General features: G+C 45.1%; 1 protein-coding gene across 2 annotated transcripts in view; it reads right to left on the bottom strand.

Moving 5' to 3' along the window:
- Positions 1-8,312: 8,312 nt before the first annotated feature.
- MAOA (amine oxidase [flavin-containing] A) overlaps positions 8,313-21,552 on the bottom strand; it is a 119,142-nt gene continuing 105,902 nt past the window's right edge. For both annotated transcript variants that reach the window (XM_039914647.1, XM_029046599.1), the window contains exons 9-15: positions 20,436-20,532; positions 18,956-19,009; positions 15,962-16,019; positions 12,377-12,474; positions 11,477-11,588; positions 10,264-10,326; positions 8,313-9,696 (exon numbers count right to left, since the gene is read on the bottom strand). In XM_039914647.1, coding sequence (XP_039770581.1) covers positions 9,550-9,696; positions 10,264-10,326; positions 11,477-11,588; positions 12,377-12,474; positions 15,962-16,019; positions 18,956-19,009; positions 20,436-20,532 — 629 coding nt within the window. In that variant the 3' untranslated portion in view covers positions 8,313-9,549. The remainder of the gene's footprint in view (positions 9,697-10,263; positions 10,327-11,476; positions 11,589-12,376; positions 12,475-15,961; positions 16,020-18,955; positions 19,010-20,435; positions 20,533-21,552) is intronic.

Raw genomic sequence — 21,552 nt, forward strand, 5'->3', positions numbered from 1 at the left:
TTATTCTCCTGGATTTCTTTCATTTAAGGCAATTGAGTTTTGGTGTTCTACTCTCTTGTTCCAATGAGAGCTGAGTGTGGTAATTGTCCAAGGAAACTTGGTGGCTTGATCAATCTCTGGTTTTGTTTGAGCACTTCTTGTGGGCAGAGCACTGTTCTAAGCACTTGGGAGAGGACAATAGAATTATCAGAGAAGATTCTTGTCTTCAAGGAACTCTGTCTAGCAGGATTAAGCAAAGGTAAGTCATGATCTCAAATGTAAAAAGTTGATTGAGACCTCAGAGAACCACCATAATGGCCAACTGAGACACAGAATTGCCTTTGGGAGTTTTGGCTTCTTGGACGAACTTCAGAAAGAAAATATAAAACATTTAGAAAGGTTCACTTTTTAACAAACTCCCATTCTGTAGGAGTTTCCTCTGGTCCCAAAAGGTGTAACTTAAAAGCAACTCTTAAATGATACTGGCACAGAGACCTCCCTCATGCTGATCCTCAAAGTTGGAGCCTTGAGTTTTACTGGGGTCTGTCCCCTAAGACTTGTTTTCACAGGTTGTAAGGCTGGACTCCAGTGGACCTTCCCTGTGTCATGCCTGGGGCTGGCAGAAGCTTGGTGCAGTGCTCTCGAGTGATGTCAAGTAAATGGAAACAAGGTAATCAATCAGTTGGTATTAATTGCTTACTATATGCAGTAAGCGTCTACCACTTGGGAGAGTATAATTTAACAGAATTAGCAGAGAAGTTCCCTGCTTGTGAAATAACAATGACGATGATGATGATAATGATTGTGATATTTTTGAAGCACTGTACTAAATGCCTGACTAGATAATCAGGTCAAACTTAGCCCCTGTCCCATATAGGGCTCCCAGTCTCCAGCCACTTTATCCCCATTTTTCAGATGAGGAAAGAGAGACATGAAAAAGCTCAGTGATTTGCTTATGGTCATGTAATAATAATGTTGGTATTTGTTAAGCGCTTACTATGTGCAGAGCACTGTTCTAAGCGCAGGGGTAGATACAGGGTCATCAGGTTGTCCCATGTGAGGCTCACAGTCTTAACCCCCATTTTACAGAGGAGGTAAATGAGGCACAGAGAAGTGAAGCGACTTGCCCACAGTCACACAGCTGACAAGTGGCAGAGCCGGGAGTCCAACTCATGACCTCTGACTCCGAAGACCAGGCTCTTTCCACTGAGCCACGTAGCAGACAGGTGGCAGAGGTAGTGAGTCCAGGGCCTCACCCTACTCCCCCTCTATGCCCCAGGCTGGCAGCAGTGTGGGAAACTCTGGCCTGGTTCAGCCTTCAGGGGCAAGAACGACCTGGGAACTTGCCTAGCTCCAGGCAGGACCTCTCCTGGCATTAACTCCCACAGAGGCTGGAGCGGTCCTCAGGGGCCGTGGAATGGGAGCCGTTGCTCACAGTGCGCTGAGACAGAGAAGGCCCTGTGTCATCCCAGATGGGCAGTTTGCAGGGGTAGGAGAAGCGTACAACCCAGGTTAGCACTGCCCTGGGGTAGGGATGACTCTGCGCTGTGTTAGTGCTGTTTGAGAAGACCATCTGCCTTTTTCCCTAGTCATAGCAGTTTGATAGCTGGCTGTGGCAAAATCCCCTAAAATAGCCAGTAGTAGTGTAGGGGTCAGTAGTTCTCATTTCAAGAAAGATCTTTCCTGAGTTCAGATTTCTTGTTGCACATGCTTTGTCCAGCTCTGGGCAGAGGAATAGAAGTATGAGGACAGTTAAGACATGCTTTTTGGTGTTAATGTTGTGGAGAAAGTTACAGTGCAAATACGCAATCTACATCTTGCAAGTAATATGAGGTATTTCTTTTTCTTTCTGGTTGTCTGGTATTTTGGGGTGCTCTCAGCATTCTCACTACTCCTACATGTTGCCTTTAGGCCCCAGGGAACTGGACAGGGAGGACTATTAATAGAAAGTAACTCATTCCCAAGAATGGGGGCATCTTGAAGACGTGGAGGCAGGAGACAGGTGAGGCCAGAAGAAGCAGGCTGACAGGAAGAGATTTCTAGGTATCAGTGCGAGGCGTGGTGTGAGAGGCCGGATTCGGATTGACTGCTGCTTCCTCTGTAAACTGTCTAGCTGACAGCTGATTTTCTAGGCACTTTCCACATCTTGCTAGTGAGACTAGCCATTGCTACCGCTGACAGGGGAAATCTGAAATGGAGTGATTGACCTGCTAAAGGTCACAGGGCGTCCCGCTATCAGGGCTGGTTTAGAAAAGAGTGAAGCGGGGATGGATTAAAGGCAGCAGATGGCATTAAAACAAGTCACCCTTCCTCTTCTCCCATGAGGTCAGAACTCAGTGTGCTTCAGAGATCAGCTGCAGGCCTCATTAGGGTAGGGATGTTGTCATTTTAGACAATCTCTACCGAGACAGGGAGGAAAACAAGGATAACACACAATCTGGTGTGTGGGTACACTAGAAACTGCAGCAGCTTCTTTCCAGACCATTGAGGAAATCCTTGAGGTTTGGGGTGATAAAACCTGATAGAAAAAAGAGACATTGTAAAAGCCTATGTGTCTATATGCTCCTTGTCTTTGAAATACCCAGTTTGATTTTACAGTGCCCTTATCCTTTAACAAGCCACCTGGAATAATCCTCCACTCCGCTCCTAACTTCCCCTCGTGGAGCAGTGGAAAGAGCATGGGCCTTGAGAGTCACAGGACCTGGGTTCTAATCCCACTCTGGTACATGCCTGCTGTATGACAATGGACAATTCACTTAACTCCTCCGTGCCCCAGTTTCCCCATCTGTAAAATGGGGATTCAATACCCATTCTCCCGTCTACTTAGGCTGTCAGCCCCATGTGAGACAGGGATTGTGTCTAACCTAATTATCTTTTATCTACCCCAGCCCTCAGTACGGTGCATGGTACATAGTAAGCACTTAACAAATACCACAGTTATCGTTATTACTATGCCAGAGAATAATGTCAAATGTCCAGACCTGAGGTCTGAACTACTTTGGGGAATTGAGATGTGTAATTGGCTTGTTCGAGCCAACACTCCTTTTAGTGAGAAGCAGCATGGCCTAGCGGATAGAGGACCTGGGTTCTAATCCCAGCTCCCCACTTGTTTGCTGTGTGACCTTGAGCAAGTCACTTAGTTTCTCTGTGCCTCAGTTACCTCACCTGTAAAATGGGGAAACCCTGTGTGTGACAGGGACTGATAAGCTTGTATCTACCCCTGCACTTAGAACAGTGCTTGACACACAGTAAGCACTTAACAAGTACCGTCATCATCATCATCATTATTATTTCTTGGCCAAGCAGGAGAGCTTTCCTGGACCCCAAAACTGTCTCCTTCCAATAAAAGGGCATCTAAGGTAGAGAAGAAGGGAGTTGCATAATTAGGATAAGGACTTCTTTCCTAGCAGAGAGAGCCAATTAGACCAATTGCAGCTTAATAACAATAGTAATAATGTTGGTATTTAAGCGCTTACTATGTGCAGAGCACTGTTGTAAGCGCTGGGGTAGTTATAGGGTAATGAGATTGTCCCACGTGAGGCTCACAGTCTTCATCCCCATTTTACAGATAAGGTAACTGAGGCACAGAGAAGTTAAGTGATTTGCCCACAGTCACACAGCTGACAAGTGGCAGAGCTTCCCAAATGAAAATTTGGGATCCTGTGCAGTTTTCAAGAATCCTCTGGGCTCTGCAAATTTCCACAAAGATTCTTTTTGCACATGCCTTTACGATGTTCTCAGGTATATAATGCCACACAGATTATGTTTTTCTCCATTGAAACCAGAAAGCGATGTCTTCTCATCAGCTTCAAACCCCAAATCTTTCGAATGGCACCCCGAATGGACAGAAGGAGAAACACTAGCCTTTCCCGAAAGGTAAATATATACCGGTTCTGTATTTGGATGCACTGAATAGCTTCTTATTATTTCCTGACATAAACATTTCAGGGATGGGAGGGTTGGCAAAGGAGTGCTTGGAATTATTTGGCACCATCCATGGATAGCCTAGATAAAAGTGAATTATTGCCAAAGCCTTCTATCTCAGAGGTCACTGTATAAAACTCCAGCTTAAAAAATGAGCAATTGCACCATGTAGAGGTAGATAGAGGCTGAGGAATGAAATTACATATGTCTACTTATCCCTGTTCCCCCTGCTTCCTTAGCCCTGGGATTTTGCAAGAGTTTTAAGCCTTATTATTACTATCATCATCATTATTATTATATTAGTTATGCACTGGGGTAAATACAAGCTGATTACATTAGCCACAGTCTTTGTCCCGTATGGGGCTCACAATATAAGTAGAAGGGAAAGACGACTTTCCCTTTTATAGATGAGGAAACTGAGACTCAGAAAAGTATAGTGACTTACCCCAGGTCACACAGCAGGCATCTGGCAGAGCAGGAATTAGATTCCAGGTCCTCTGACTCCTAGGCCCATGCTTTTTCCATTAGGTTATGCTGATCCTCAAGGCATGCGGGGGGGAAAAAAAAAGTAGGAAATAAGCACAAGATTTGCTAAAGGTCTGGAGTGATCTTTCAGTCTCAACGTGCAGCCTTATGGGCATGATTTCTCCAAGATTCAGCCAGAGACCTGAATCTCAGATGAGGGAGGCATGTGGCTTTTTCCTGGGGGCTCATTTTCAATATGGAATTTTCCTCTAGTGCCTTGGTAGATATTAAATGAACCATGGCAATAAATAAATACTCCTCTGTTGGTTCTGACTTGAACCTCAGAGACCCTGGGGAGATCTGAAGAACATGCCTGTCAGTTATAGCTGCCAGATTGACTTTGTGGTGCTAAGGGGCTGGTTAAATTTCCTTTTTGATGTACGACCAGCTCAAGTAAGATGGCTAGAGAATCATCCTTGAATTCAGTAAAAATGGGGTTAGCCTCAGGTATTACCATCACTGAGGGAGGTAAGGTTTGGTGGCTCCCTTGGAGTGGTGCACACTCCCTTCCTCCTCTCCCCTCCTCCCTCCCCCAGCTAGGAATAGTCCAGTGGGCTGACCCAAAGGGCCAGGAAGCATAGTCAGTCAATTGTATTTATTGAGCGCTTACTGTGTGCAGAGCACTGTACTAAGCCCTTGGTGTACAATATACAACGAGCTTACAGTCTAGAGGGGGAGACAGACATTAATATAAATTTCGGATGTGTTCTTAAGTGCTGTGGGTCTGGGACAGGGGATGAATAAAGGAAGCAAGTCAGGGTGCTGCAGGAGAGAGTTGAAGGAAAAGAGGCTCTTAGGCAAGGAAGTCCTCTTGGAGGAGATGGGCCTTTTAATAAGGCTTTGAAGTGGGTGAGAGTCAGTATCTGTTGGATATGAGGAGGGAAGGCCTTCCAGGCCAGAGGCAGGCCGTAGGTGAGACGGCGGCAAGATAGATGCGATCGAGGGACAGTGAAAAGGTTAGCGACCAAGGAGCAAAGTGTGTAGGCTGGGGTGTCGTAGAAGAGCAGTGAGGTGAGGTAGGAAGGGGCAATGTGGTTGAATGCTTTAAAGCCAAGAGGGAGGAGTTTGTTTGTTTGCAGAGAAGCAACGTGGCTGAGAGGAAAGAACACAGGCTTGGGAGTCAGAGGATGTGGGTTCTAATTCCGGCTCTGTCATTTGTCTGCTGTGTGACCTCGGGCAAACCACTTGACTTCTCTGTGCCTCATTTACCTCATCTGTAAAATGGGGATTAAGACTGTGAGCCCCTTGTGGATTACCTGATTACTTTGTATCTACCCCAGGGCTCAGAACAGTGCTCGGCACATAGTAAGCGCTTAACAAATACCATCATCATTATTATTATGCAGAGGTGGATGGGCAACCACTGGAGGTTCTCGAGGAATGGGGAAACACGGCCAGAACGTTTTTGTAGACAAATGATCAGGGCAGCAGAATGAAGTATGGAGTGGGGAGAGCCAGGAGGTTGATACAGTCATCTAGGCGGGGTAGGATAAATGATTGGCTTAACGTGTTAGCAGTTTGGATGGAGATGAAAGGATGAAATGAATGAATAATATACCGATGTTCTTACAGGCTGACCTAGGAAGGAGATCTATTTATCGGCCGGCAGATGGCGCCGTATTTCAAGGTTCTAATGGGCTGCTCTCCGGACTGTCCCCAAGCTGGACTTAAAAAAGGAAAAAAATCTGAAAAGTTCCTCACAGGACTTTCATCCAAGGATAATAATCCAGGCCAGTAGTCTCGTCCCGGAATCCCAAAGGATGGGGTTGTTTTGCTGTACTCTTGTGTAGGATACAATGGCATCTTTTGCCCCAGGAATTATAATGCACTAATTTCTCGGCAACTGATCGTTATTCTAACAGTAGTAATAATAACTGTGGCATTTGTTAAGCACTCACTACGTGACTGGCGCTGAACTAGATGTGGGATAGATACCAAATAGGTCAGACCCTGTCCCTGTCCCACATGGGGTTCACAATCTAAGAGGTGGGAGAACAGGATTTTAGTTCCCATTTTACAGATAAGGAAACTGAGGTTCAGAGAAGTTCAGTGACTTGCTAAAGGTCACACACAAGTGGTGGAGCCAGTCTTCTGACTCCGAGCCCTGTGCTTTGTTCTCTGGGATTTAGGAATAAGTTTAACAAAACCCAAATGGTGGTGATGATTTTGCTTCTATAGATCAACTTTTGAAAAGACACCGACTTATTTGTTCTTAGATTGTTGGAATCTTTGTTTTAATTGCATGTGCTGGGCAAACTGTCCAAAAGAAAGGTCCAGAGTAACTCTCATTATGCCATGGCAAAGGAGTTTAGAGAGCTATTGTGGCCTCATAGGCTTTTTATCTTGTAGAGCCAACTTCAGATAATTTTCCTCTCCTTCCTGGTCATATTCCCCCAACTGCCACTTAGTCTTTGTGTCCACCTGTTTTCTACTCATCATTTTGCTTCTTACCTATTTATCATCTCTAACTACTGCATTTGTCTTTCTCTGTCCATGTGTCTCCCCCCGTCAGATTGCAGGCTTCTTGAGGGCAAGAGTCATTCTTTTGACTTTGATTTGTGGGTTTGCAAGAACCTATTTAAATGTTCAGACTGCAGGAGGTACTCAGTAAGTGTTAGGGGTGGTGATGATGAACCAATTTTATCTAGAAACACCCCAAAATAAAATCTTGTAGTTTGGTGGTTTGGGGAGTTACTTTTTTTTTGAGAGGGCAAGGAGGAGGCTGGGAAGGGAACTGTGTGATTTGCAGTGGTTGTAAAACTGTAGCACATGCTGTGTTTTTTCTGGCTGAAATGGTACAATAATGATGGTATTTGTTAAGCGCTTACTATGTGCCAAACATGAACATGGTAACTTGGTCTTTATATTGAATTTCAGAACCTATTTAATTTTAGTAATAGCACTAACAAAATGGCATTTATTTGTTCCACCCAAATTAAAATAATAATTATAGTATTTTTGCTGTTTCCTTCATTTGTCCTTCTATAGGATGGGGAGACTGGCTATTAGAGTAGTGAATCCCATTCCTGAGCCCCTAGAAACCTCATCAGCTGGTGTTTTAGCTACAGGTAGGTATCTTCCTTTGTTTCTCGAGGTTGAGTGGAACTTCTCACCTGGACTGTCTTGGTGACAACCACAGCTAAGCCATCAGTAAGAATTTACAAAATGGTTACTAGTTTAGTTCTAGTGTATAACAAAAATGAAGACTCTTATTGGCTTCATATTGGCCACTGCTGGCTCTCAAAAATCCCACACCTCCTATCCCAAAGCTTCCCCAACACACAGGGTACCGATTAGCTGGAGCCAGACTGCAAAACCAAATAGCCACCTGTCTAAAAATGGTGCTTGAGTGCAAGGAAAGATGTTAAAAATATACTCATTTTAACTCTAGGTCTATAGTGTGGAAGCAGATATGTTTAAATTGTATAATCTTCTCAGGCTGAGTACGTTTACAAGTAGCAAGCATGTCTTCAGTTAAAAGGGCAATTAAAGTTTCCTTTTAAGTGTGATAAACTGAGTTACATCGAGACAAAGTGGTAATAATGGTTAGGGGTTGATCTGGAAAGATAACCCAGGAATCCTGAACTCCCCCTGCCCTTAACCCCTGAGCTAATAGTTCTTACCTGGTCATTCCTGGAATTAGCAAAATGCCTGCATTATCCATCCCCAATCGCCTTATTGTTATTACTTCTTTCAGTGCCGATGTCCACCCATCAGCTGTGAGAGATAGCTTCACTCCAGTTTGATGTTTCTGGCTCTGGAGAGGCCTGTGGTTGAAGGACACCTGGAACCTTCCTCTGAGGTAAGGCCCGATTCCCTCAGCCTTGGCCTCTCTACCCACCAGCCAAAGGACAGGTTTGTAAATAGAGGAGGCAGGACTGAAATGGGGACAATATTCACTCTACTTTATTAGCAAACAAGACAGCAGGATAAAGGCAAAACCTTACTGCAGAGACCAGGAACACACCCACTCCCATTCACTTCCTCACACAAAAATGACAGGCAAATGCTTCGGTCAGTAAACAGACAACCAATTGAATGTAAAGCCCCTCTCTCTCCCACCTTTTCCCTTAACACAGCATTAGATTTGACACCGCAGCTAATCCCCACCGAGCACCTAGGATGGAGATCAGACTAGAGTGTTTAAATTCAACCTTTAGAGTCGGGAAGGAGAGGTCCACGGCTCAAGTTTAGGGCTGAAGTTGGTGCTCCCTGAAAACAGTCATGCCAGTCTGAGAAATGGGCATAAGGGGGAAGAGTTGGCAGTCAAGAACCCAGCATGACTGTACCCACCCAGGAGGAGCCAAAAGGCCACTTTCCAACTCCTCCATCCCCTAGACCTCACATTGGGATGCAGAGCAAGGCAGCCATCACTGCTCCCCCCACCTCAGCCTAACCCCCGCTGACCCCCCAAAAAAGGAGTCTCTCCCTGTCTCCTCCTTTAGCTTTGGAAGACTTCACAGGTGGGATGCTTGCTTAGATTTTTTTTTTTCAGACTCACTCTTCCAAACTGAGCCATTCACCCTGTAAAAGCTTTGATTTCTCTACTTTTATACTTATTTCCAATGCCCTGTCAGGATTCTCCAAGCCAGGGACAAAATTTCTTCACAGGAACCATCAGAAAACCTGGCCCTCACATGCCTTGCTGTTCCCCGACCACTGTGGGAAAAGAGCGTTAGCCTGGCTATTCTAGAAGAAGCTACCAGGCCAGCCTTGTTTCAGGACAGGATCTTTAACGTAGGGAGCCACTCCTGAAAAGAGGTTTAAAAATTTATTCATAAACCATATTTTTTTTTTAAGAAAAAGGTAAACAGGTTATAGAAATGACTCTTTCCTACAGGGATTTGGCACTTAACTTCCAGAAGTTCCAAAATCGACACTATGGCTTCATTCTATCAAGCGACACAAATTAATCGGCACAGACAAGGGGCCGAGTCGACCGTGTTTCTATTGGGACTGATTGGGAGAAGTTTTTGGTTACGTGAACAGTGATCAGCATAAAATTGGCTTGTTAAATCAGTGCACAAAAATGGGGTCCAGCATTACAGCTTTCATTTTTTTCCAGGTTCCCCGCTTCCTGGTGTCGGGAAGGAATAACAGAGCGAGATCGGAGGAGATGCCTCAGTTTTGCTGGAGCAGCCGGCTTCTGAAGACCACCAACCCTACAGCTGCTGCTGAAGCGGACAATCCAATGAGCTTCAGAAGTCCGGGGACCGAGGGCAAGTTCCTTTCCCAGAAGGTGGTGGTGATTGGTCGGGCTACGACATCCTGGATGGGAAACAAGAATATTCATGTGTGGGGATCTCTGAGGTAATGATGATAATAATCGTGGTATTTGTTAAGTGCTTATATGCCAGGCATCATAATAAGTGCTGGGGTGGATAAAAGCAAATCAAGTTGGACACAGTCCCTGACTCATGTGGGACTCACAGTCTCAGTCCTCATTTTACAGTTGAGGTAACAGGCCCAGAGAATGAATGGACCTGCCCAAGGTCACATATCAGACAAGTGGCAGAGTCGGGATTAGAAGCCATGACCATCTGACTCCCAGACCCGTGCCCTATACACTACACCATTATGCTTCTCTGAGGTGAAGGAGCAGTAGCTACAGTATTTGTGAAGCAGCTCTGGGTGGGGAAAGCACTGTACTAAGTGCTGGGAAAAGGCAGGAGTGAGAAAATTAGACCTGGTCCCCAAGTAGCTACCATTATCTGAGAATATGGAGGAAGAGGTAGCTGGTGCCAGACCAGTGAAGTCCTAAATCTCCCTTGGTTTGGGGAGTGGACAGTACCCCCTACGTGAGTTACTACAGGTCGAAGAGCTGGAAGGATTTACCTGGGATTCTGGCTCCGTCTTCCAAATCTCACTCTTTGTTATCTTCCCCATGGCGTGCAAAACCTGGAATCCAAAAAGATGGCTACAGTGATGCTACACTGAGCTCGGCGGGTCTGAGGTCGGGCTCACACAGAACGGGGGATGGACGACCAGCCTTGGGGGCCAGGAAGAGCCCCGGCCCCAGAGGCTAACCTTGGGGGTAGCTGAGCGAAAGGACGCAGACAACCAGCATGTCCGGGTAGCTTCCAGACCTGGTTCAGATTGTTTGGGCAAATGTGGCTTCTCTACATCTGGAAATGCCACAAATCAGCTTGAATGATCTGGTCGAGGAGCCCTCAGATAAGTGTGCAGCCGTCCAGCTCCCTACGGCACCCGGGGTCTGAACTGAATGAGCTGGGATTGGTCTCCCCTCCAGAATGACCCCTACTCCAAATGCATAAGAGAGGTGACCAAGCTGTTCATATCAACGGGGCTGCATGGGAGCACACTGGCTACTTTTCTCTGCTTTTGAAGATGAGGAGGAGATTGGCTTAGTTAAGAGCCAATCTGAACTCCTACTAGCCATGCAGGCTAGGGCTAGGCCTCTCCACTCTGGGCAAGGGAACAAAGTATACCCTTTGTACTCTGAAAAATCTTAAATTAATGTTGGGACCTTTCTCTGTTCCAGGGTCGCTGCAGCTGCATCTCAACTTGGAGAGTGCCAACACCATTCAAGGTAATTTGCCTAATGATGACGGCTAGCTATAATATAGTATTTTTGCACCTGGAGCTTGGAATAAGCCCCAGGTTAGGGTTTGCTGAGGAAACACCACCTCCCCCATTTCTAGTCATGCTCACAGCATATCTGCCTCTCAGCTCAAGTGTGCCCACCCAAAGAAAACAAGCCACTCTTTTTTGCACAGACTACCAGAGAGCTAGAGGGGGTCTGCAGGGAGCCAGGATTTTAGCTCAATCAGAACTTTAGCTTGTTGACTGGTGAAGGGCCCGGCCCACCCCTTGGGGGGTGGAGTTCTGAGGACTCTTCATTTACCCCTGCAAGGACCACAGCCATTCTTTCAGCTTCAGCTCCAGTGGCAGAATGACAAAGGACCAGCTGGTTGGGCAGTGGCTGGATTGCCCAGTGTCTCAACAGGACAGACAAACGTCCAGAATGTTATGCCAAAGCCCAAGGTGGCCTTGTTCAGAGGAGAGACAGGGGCCCCTTCTTTCTGACCTCTCTTGCTGCTCTCTCTCCAGCCTGCACTGCGCCCTCCATGTACCCGCTCCACTGAGTGGCGGTCTCTGTGCCAGCAAAATAGATCTTGTCGACCGGCTGGCGGATGATTCTGCAGAGCAAAAGGGAGAGATCAAAGAAAGGTGAGCTGCTCAGGGGCTTCCTGGGGGAAAGCCCAAGGAGGAAAGGACGGTTTGACCAGAGCCAAGGGGTGACAGCCCCTCTCAGGCTGATCACCAGGGCAACCATGATTCAGGATCCCTCCTTCAGTATCCCGTCACTTCGGTAACAGCTCCTCCAGTTAAAGATCACCTGTGGAGCAGTGGCCCGAGGAGCACTCCTTAAGTGACTGAAACTCGGGGATAGGCCTAGCATCATTCAGGCTTCGGGGCCAAAGGTCCTTCACGTGAAGGGCAGGTGACACTGAAGTCTGCATCCGCTGCAACAGCACGAATACACAGATGGGTGTGAGATGTTTCTTCTCTACCACAGCATGCCAAGCAGGACTTAATTCCCAAATCCTCTACCCGTTTCCTTGGAAGCTCTTTGAGAGCAGAGGTTGCATCTGCTAAATCTATTGTACTCTGCACAGGGTAAGCGCTCGTGGACCATTGGTTTTTCAACAAAAATGCCGACTGAAAACACTGGATACACCCCTTGTGACAGAAGTGACTGCTCCTGTCTTGTTTGTCCATCAATCCAAAATACTGGGTGCCTACAGTGTGCAGAGAACTGTACTAAGTCATGGGAAAAAAACATTACGATTAGGAGACATGCTTCCTGTCCCTGGGGAGCTGATAATCTAGTAGTACTGAATGACAGAAATGGGGGCCACTCACTCTGTCGCCTCTTTCTACTTTGGGGACAAAACGTAAATAAGTGAATGTTTGTTTACGGTACCTTCCATACTGAGTCATTATTCCTGGAGGGAAGTATGCGGTGTAGCAGCCTCCAGAGTACTGCTCCTCACACCAGTTCTTCTCTTCATAATGCACCGGCTGCAGGACCAGCATTCAGTGTCAGGGGAGCACAAGTGAAAGAACCATCCATTAGAGCTTTGCAAATATAGGAGAAAATGTTTCTCACCTCGGAGATAAATGACCCGAATTCTTCAAGACCCAGCTAATTCAGCAGCAATCTTATTATGAACACTAGAGGCCCTTTTATCAGATTGGCATCGAAAACGTCTATGGCATTACCTGGATTAGGTTGCCTGAGCCTTTTCTCTTCCAGTCAGGCAGAGTATAATGAAGGAATGATAACAACAAATACCACAATTATTATGATCATTATTATTATTGTTAAGTGCTTATGTGCCAAGTGCTGTTCTCAGCATTAAGGTAGATGCAAGATAATCAGATTGGACACAGTCTCTATTCCAAATGAGGCTCTCAGACTGAGAGGAGGTTAAACTATTGAATCCTTATTTTTTATTTTATTTTATTTTTTAACAGATGAGGAAAGTGAGGCACAGAAAGTGATTTGCCCATGGTCACACAGCTGGCAACTGCCAGAGCCAAGTTTAGAACTAAGGTTCTCCTCCTCACAGGCCCGTGCTCTTTCTCCTCAGTCACACTGCTTCTCTATCCTTGGGAGTGAGGTAAGACATCCATTTGTTGGAGACAATCTGGGCAAGGACGTGTTCATCTGATTACTGGATCAAACAGAATGCGGGGATTGTTTAGAAAGCCTGGGGGCATTCCCAGCCCCTTCTCTGCTGTGATGTGCACACATGGTAGGAGGAAGGAGTTTTGTGGTGTTTCCCACACTCCATTGTGTGGAAGCATCCCCGGGAGTGAAGATAGGGGTTGGGTAGTTGGGGGGGGGGGGGGGGGGGGGGGGGGGCGCAGAAACAGAAGCTGGGGCCACTACAGGGCAGAATCAGTGGCTCTAGCCAATGATCCTGCCCCCTCACACCCTATCAATAATAATAATGTTGGTATTTGTTAAGCGCTTACTATGTGCCCAGCACTGTTCTAAGCGCTGGGGGAGACACAGGGGAATCAGGATGTCCCACGTGGGGCTCACAGTCTTAATTCCCATTTTACAGATGAGGCAACTGAGGCACAGAGAAGTGAAGTGACTTGTCCACAGTCACACAGCTGACAAGTGGCAAAGCCGGGATTCAAACTCATGACCTCTGACTCCAAAGCCCAGGCTCTTTCCACTGAGCCACGCTGCTTCTCTGCTCTCCTCTATCGAGGGGCCAAAATCACCCACACTAAGGGCTGGGGATGGAATAAAAATGGGAGGAGAGAAGCTGGGGGCAGGGCCAGATATTTCAATGCCCTCCTGGCCTTGGAAAAATTCATTTTCCTACTTTTTCTTATACTCTCCCTACTCTGTTATACTCTCCCTAGTGCTTAGTAACAGTGCTCTGCCCAGTTAGCACTCAGTAAATATCACTGAATCAATCATTTATTGAGCATTATTCTGTGCAGAGCACTGTACTATGCACTTGGGAGAGTACCACACAACAATATACTTGAAACAAATTCCAATTTATTGCTCCCTCACATATCCCAGTCCAGAAGAGACCCTAGAACCTGATGATCTTGGTGAATCCTTTCTCTGCAGGTCTCCCACTGCCCTCACTATTGGTAGTTTAGTACTGGTATTTACTGAGTGCCCAATGGGCCCAACACACTGCCCTAAGCACTTGCCTAAGGTGCTTCCCAGCCAACTGTCTCTTCCCAGGGAAGGTGGTGTGAAGAAAGCAAACACGTTCAAGGTGGGTTTCCTTCAGCATTATTCCTTTAAATTCCAGAACCCAGCCTGGTACATGGAGCACCATTACGGCTGGGTATACTTTTCTAGTATATTTATGCCAACACCTCTAAAGCCCAGAGCCCTCTGAAGTGGGTTGCTTTAGCCTGATGGCAGGTAAGTCTCTTAGATAAAATCCTTCTGAGAAATAATGTAGTCATTTGGGTCACTCATTACTGTAAATGGGAATCTGGTCCTGAGGTGAATCATTAATCTCATGGTGGAAACCCCTATTAAACTAGATGATAGGACAAGGGAGGCAGCATAGCCTAGTGAAAAGTCAATGGGACTGGGAGTCAGGAGGTTTGGGTTTCTCATCCAACTTCAGCAGGTCCCAAGCCCATTTTCCAGAGGATGCCACTGGACCTGAAGGTGAGGTTAAGATAACTGCTTTCCCAGTGGCTGACCTGATTATCTTGTACTGTCTTCAGCCAGAGCTTAACAGAGACCCACCTGTGTATTCTCTCCCAGTGCTTAGTACAGTGCTCTGCATACAGTGAGCCACTTGGCTGCTGGGTGACCTTGGGCAAATCACTTCACTTCTCTGTGCCTCAGTTACCTCATCTGTAAAATGGGGATTAAGACTGAGCCCCATGTGCGACAGGGATGGTGTCCAACCTGATTAGTCTTTCTTTACCCCAGCACTTAGGACAGTGCCTGGCATATAGTAAAGGGCTTAAAAAGTACTATTAGGAGTTTAATAAATACTATTACCACAGTCTCTAGCCCCAACAGACACTTAATAAAACTCTCAATTTTAAAGAAAAGTCCGAATTGAAGGTGGAAGGACTGGCATTAATCCTGCTATTCTGCCATGTGGCCACTGTCCTCAGGACAATAAAACAACAACAATAAATTGTGACATTTGTTAAGCATTTGCTACCTACTAACACCAAGGGTAGCTACAATGAAAGTATATGAGATGTAGTTCTTATCTTGTCTGGGGTTCACAGTCTAAGAAGCAAGGAGAAACAGGTATCTTATCCCCATTTTACCGCTGAGGAAAGTGAGGCACAGAGAAGTTAAGTGACTTGGCCAAGGTTAAGCACCAGTGAAGTGGCACAGCCAGGATTAAAACCCAGGTCCTCTGACTCCTGGGCCCATGCTCTTTCCACCAGGCTGCAGATGAGAAGAAGGGATGAAAAGCTAAGCTTCCTGTCTGTACCAACACAGACCATTTGGAGTTAGTAGTAACCCCAGCTCTGTTGGCACCTGTAGTGTTAAACATAAAGAAGTCTAAGTGGACTTCTGGATTTAAAGGCCCGCCTGGCATAGTGGCTAGACCCCAGGCCTGGGAGTCAGAAGGTCATGGGTTCTAATCCCAGCTCCACCACTTGTCTGCTGTGTGACCTTGGCCAAGTCACTTCACTTCTCTGGGCCTCAGTTCCCTCACCTGTAAAATGGGGATTGAGACTGTGAGCCCCACGTGGGACAGGGACTATGTCCAACCTAATTTGTTTGTATCCACCCTAACACTTAGTACAGAGCCTGGCACATAGCACTTAACAAATACCACAATTACTATTATTTTTGCTTCCAACTGCCTTTGATTGCTAAAGCGTAAGCAAATCTGTCTATGCCCTCCTCATAAAGCTGTCAGAGAATTGTGATCGCCCTTACCTTACCACTTAAAGCAAATGCAGAAGAGCAGGCCTAGAGCTCTTTGGAAGAAACACATTAGAGAAAGTTTAAAATTTGCAAAAGACAGCTATTTCTTACGTGCAAAGCTTTATCTGATCCCAACACTCTTGCATACAGCTCACAGATTTTCCTCCTCCTACAAAAGAATATAAAAAGGCCAAAGCATGACAATAAATCATTACAAACCCACACTAAATTCCACAGAAATAACAGAACAGGATTGACATGAAATTTCAATCTGCGTTGGTCTTCAAATGCTTAAAGCTCATTTCTGTTAATCTTTGGCAGTTGTTTTCAAATGATTTAAAAGACTTGATTCATTTGAGGGTGATTGATCCAGGCGCCTAGACTCTCTCTTCTGTTTTATTTTTGCCTTATTTCACTGCTTAGCAGCACATTTGCCAGAGGGTAGGCTGGGTAGAGAAAAACAGCCATTCAAACTCAATTTCATGCACTTCAGGGGTTGATTCTAAGTTTTGCATCAGGTAGCAACACACTAAACTGTTTATGATGATTGACTGATGATACCATTCTCAGTCACTAACAATACTAAGCCTTGGCTCAGTCCCTGAATGTTTATTGATTATGTTCCTCTGATACAGCAATTACAATACCAAGTCTGTTGTATATTACTCTCCAAGCGCTTAGTACTGTGCTCTGCACACAATTAGGACTTAATAAATACCTGATTGATATTCATTAGGATACCTGTAGTTTAGAAATTTTACACAAGCTTTGATTTTTGCTGTAAAAAATAATAATGCTGATGATGCTATTTGTTAAGCGTGCTAACAGATTTAACATTTGTTAGCAGTGCTATGTGCCAAGCACTGTTCTAAGCACTGGGGTAGGTACAAGATAAGGAGGTTGGTCCATGTGGGCTCACAGTCTTAATCCCCAATTTACAGATGAGGTAACTGATGCACAGAGAAGTTAAGTGACTTGCCCAAAGTCACACAGCTGATAAGTGATGGAGCTGGGATTAGAACCCATGACCTCTGACTCCCAAGCCCGCACTCGCTATCTTAGAAATTGAAATGGAAAATGTAGCCATAGTAGAACACATCTTTATACTCTACTGCTTCCCCAATCTGCAGCTTATTTTAACGTCGGTCTTCCCCACTAGATTGTATGCTCCTTAAAGACATGGATCAACTGTCTACTAACTCAACTGCACTGGACTCTCTTCCAAGTGCTTTACTACATGGCTCTGTGCTCAATAATCAACTGCTTGATTATTAAGCGCTTGGGAGGGTACAGTACAAACGAGATGGTAGACACATTCCCTCTTCCAAGGAATTTACAGTACAGAGGAGGAAATCAGTTAACACTGTGGATTGAAGTGGTACTTTCTTATAGCCAATTAACTGATTCATTATCATTATCATGAATGATCATTCATTCATCCAGTGTACTGAAGATCACAGCACCCAAAACCTTAGACCTACCATTTTCCCCCTTACTTAGCAGGACCACAGTAGGCATCTGATCGATTGTTTTCCGGGTCACCTGTCCCTTTAAGAAACTGCATCCCCACACCCGAAAAATACAGTTGATTAGAATGGTCCATTCTAATCCATGTCCCTTGTTTCAACACTGCTGAGTCATAAGGGAACCATATCAATTTAGCCAACATCCTGAAATTCTCCCACTGCACTGAAGAACTATTTTAGTGAAAGCAGAGTTACTTTAGAAGAAAATGGTTTCAATTCCATCAAAACCTGCTCTGTAAAATATTTCAAGACATAGAAATTGAAAAAAAGCTAGCTCCAGCCCCACTAAATCTACTGGCCCCTAAGTGATTTGCGCACAGAAAGTGTTCAGTAAATACCAATAATTGACTGACTGATCTGTCCCCTAGTAGCTTGACAACACGCCCCAATCGATCAATTGTATTTGAGCGCTTAGTGTGTGCCGAGCTCTGTTAAGCACTCCCCGTCTGAAAGTTTGTTGAAAACTAAAAATTGTTCCTAGCAACGAGCCCTGGAGTAGTCAAGCGGGGAGATACACAAGCCACAGTACAGCTCATGTGATCACCCCAGCTAAAATTGTGAAATACTTTATAGGGTCAAAATGCTTTGAAGAGGGTTCTCCTGAGGAAAGTCAGAGTGCAGAATGGGCTGCCAAGCAGAGGATGGTGTCCCAATGCTGGCTCAAACATTCAGCTTCAACCTTGCTTTAGACATAGTTAAAATGGTAGTGGCTGCCGACAACTCACCGAAGGGTAAGGCATTTTGCAGGTGGAAAGTGTAATGTGATATGGGCTTTATTTTTAAACGTATTAACTCAGTCTTATGACATGCTCAAATGCTATGGGAACAAAATGGACAGCAGATGTTTTGTCAGGGCCCAGAATTGGCAGTTTCATTCCACCAAAAGTGAACTTCAGAACTGTAAACACTGCGCTTTTACTTTGTTGTTACACTCATTACTGGCTGTGGGCTGACCCTTAGGGACTATTCCTGACACCCCCTCTGACAAGGTAGCAGACCTTGGTGTGTTCCAGAGCCCAGAGTGAGAGACCACTTTCCCAGATGGCCCTTTTTTGCTGGTCACTGGACAGGATGAGACTGAAACAGGGTTTTTATGTTGTCTTTGGCCCCCCCCCTTTTTTTTTTTTTTTGGTTTGACACTGTGACCCTGGCCCACGGAGATGCTGTAGCCTTAAACTATTTCAGTAAAAAAAAAAAAGTATTTCCAATTATTATTAATTCTATGGGGGAATCAGAACCCAGACTTGTGGTCAGAAGAGATATTAACTCTGGCTACTCTGGCCTCTTCAAAGTCCACCTGCAGTTTACAGTATCTACTCTAGCCCCTTCAAGAGCCACCTTCCTATTGAACCTGTGCAAGCAAAACCAGATTGGCTGACAGTCTGTTCAACTACTAGACATTTTACAAGAATTTTTGCTAGGCAATCAGTTACTGCATCACAGAATACCTCTGTGGATATGGTTTCTCACACTGCACAAATGTACCAGGCCTTGTTAACCTGCTAATCTCAGAGAATTGGAAAACAACTTTACAAAAGAACTCCAATAAAAAGACAAGCATGCACAGGCAGCATATTACCTCTCTTCCTTAGTAAGGCTAGCAAGTCGATGTGCCTTCCTGGTAAGGATAAATCTGTTGAAAAGAAAAGTTAAATTGAGACAGATGAGTTTGGTTGTCAGATTGCTGGCAGTATATACTTGAATCTCTCCTCCTGCTGCAAGGACAGAGGAGAAAGTGAAGAGGGCACATATCGATATGTTCCTGGTAAATTAATGAAAAAATTTGAGTCACAAATCCTATTCTGGCCCTCTCACAAAAAGGAGCTGTATTTCTTATGGCCTTTGTGACTCGTTGTACAGTCGCTTACAAGGAAGAAAAGCCAAATCCTTTTTTATGACACAGGGCATAATTACCCTCTTCTAATACAACTTCCAGATGTCCTTATCAAACATAAAATAGCCTGTTAACTTTGTCAGAGAACCTGCAGATATTGTAGTGATTTGGCTCCAACACAAAAGTAGGTGATAAGTCAGCAGCAAGAGTTTCTGGAAAGCACAGAGCTAAAAAACCGTGTCCCGACTTGAGGAAAATTGACATTCTAACTCTGTGCCATTTCAAATAGTGAATCACAGGAAGTGGTGGTTTGTTTATCATGGAGAAGGTGAACTTTTGAACTCTGGGAGAAGTTCATAATTTTAAAGCCCTTTTTCAACCCCTTTTAAGTCTATTCAGGCTCTTGGTGGTTCTAAAGTTTGGCTTCCCAAGAACACCGTTAAAATTGGTGTTTTCTCTCAAATCACAAACCTCACACACAGTTCTTCTTTAATCAGATATTAAGGCTTTTTAGTAAACAGTCCTTCAACTTTCTCCAGGGTTTTATCGAGGCAATTCATATGCAAGCATTTGGTTTGCTATAGTTTTATGATACGGAAGGGAAAAGTCCTTTCAGATTGGCAAAAAGCAGTGGGCATAAGTAGGGCACTGCGCAGAACTTTAAGTCCCGGTGTCCACTGCTCAGACCAAGTGGGGACTATCAAGAAAATTTACAAAGTAAGTGCTCAGTAGATACAATTGATTGATTTAGGAATAACCATTAGTTCTTCCTGCACTACCTGATCAATCACCAGGTCATTAATAGGCACTGGGTGTGTCACTGTTATAAGGCCAAGGGAATAAAGAGAGTAAAGCACTACTATCTTACCGGTTTCTCTACTTAGGTGGAATTACTACTATTACCAGTGCACCAATTAGTGGGATTTTTGACTAAATTATCCATATGATTCTCTCCCCTTTGGCTTTACTTGGATTTAGAAAGTACTTTGTACATCTCAGTTAGACCACTGCACTTCACCGTTAAGAAAAACAAGGGCAAAAGTAAGAATGGTGTCCCTATTTAAAAGGGGACTTTTAACCTCTTTGGGGTTCATTAGTGGTCTGAAGCTATTTTGATTTTGGAAAGAAAACCAACCGGTCTTTGTTTCCTAAATAATATGCCTACCCCCCGATCCCATCATTGGCTAGGGAAGCATTCTACATTTAGACAGATCAGGCTCGTTACCCCATAATGGCAGGCACGGAATCATCTGGCTTGGTGTCATCTAAGGATATTGAAATTGGAGCATCTTCATCTTCAATGATCATGCAGCCACAGTAATCTGAATGAGAAGAAAATCCAAACAGGTGAGACAGAGAACGTACTAGAAACGGGGTGTTTTTGTTCATGGATGCAAAGGGAGAGCTTCATAGACCAGGTTCAGAGAGAGCAGGGTATTTCCTGGACAGATTTTTTCTCTCTCAGATCTTCCCTCTGCCAGGGGAAAGTTTGCATCCTCCAAGGTACAGAGTCATTCCCCTGGCCTTTACCAAAAGCCGTCTGGCCACAGCACCAGTGGAAACCAGATTCTCCAGGTGAGAGCTACAGGTCTGGGAGGAGGAAGGAGGCAGAGAGGGATGTGGAGACACTCATTCTTCCAGTCAATGGGAGAGAGAATTCTCTTAGGAGACCTCTCACATCTTCCTCAGGCCCTCTGAAGAAGCAGCAATCATCCAGGGATGGGAACTGCTAATTTTACATACCCTTCCACTGCCCTGCCACTATTCTCACATAGTGCTGCTGAGACAGTGGGAGGGAATCTAGTTTTTACCCATAGAATTTATTAAGCATTTACTTTACATCAAACACAGTGCTAATCCCTGGGGTGGATACAAGTTAACCACAGTCCTATATGGGGATCACTCTCCAAGATATAGAGAGAAGAGACCTCATATCCTCATTTTCAAAATGAGGAAGTTGAATCCTAGAGAGCTTTAATGACTTGCCCAAGACTAAATGGGACTTGAAACCAAGGAGAAGCACTGTGGCCTACTGGATAGAGCACAGGCTTGGGAGTCAGAGAACGTGGGCTCTAATCCCGGCTCTGCCACTTGTCTGCTGTGTGACCCAAGGAAAGTCACTTAACTTCTCTGGCCCTCAGTTACCTCATCTGTAAAATGAGGATCAAGACTGAGGGACATGGACTATGTCCAACCTGAGTCACTTCTATCTACCCCAGTTCTTAGTACAGTGTCTGACGCATAGTAAGTGCTTAAATACCATTTCAAAAAGAGTCTTCTGCTTCCCAAGCCCACATTCTTCCCCGAGGCCTCACCGCCTACCACTGGCATTTCAGATTCTT

This window comes from Ornithorhynchus anatinus, chromosome 18 (assembly GCF_004115215.2).
Source record: "Ornithorhynchus anatinus isolate Pmale09 chromosome 18, mOrnAna1.pri.v4, whole genome shotgun sequence".
Taxonomy (NCBI): domain Eukaryota; kingdom Metazoa; phylum Chordata; class Mammalia; order Monotremata; family Ornithorhynchidae; genus Ornithorhynchus; species Ornithorhynchus anatinus.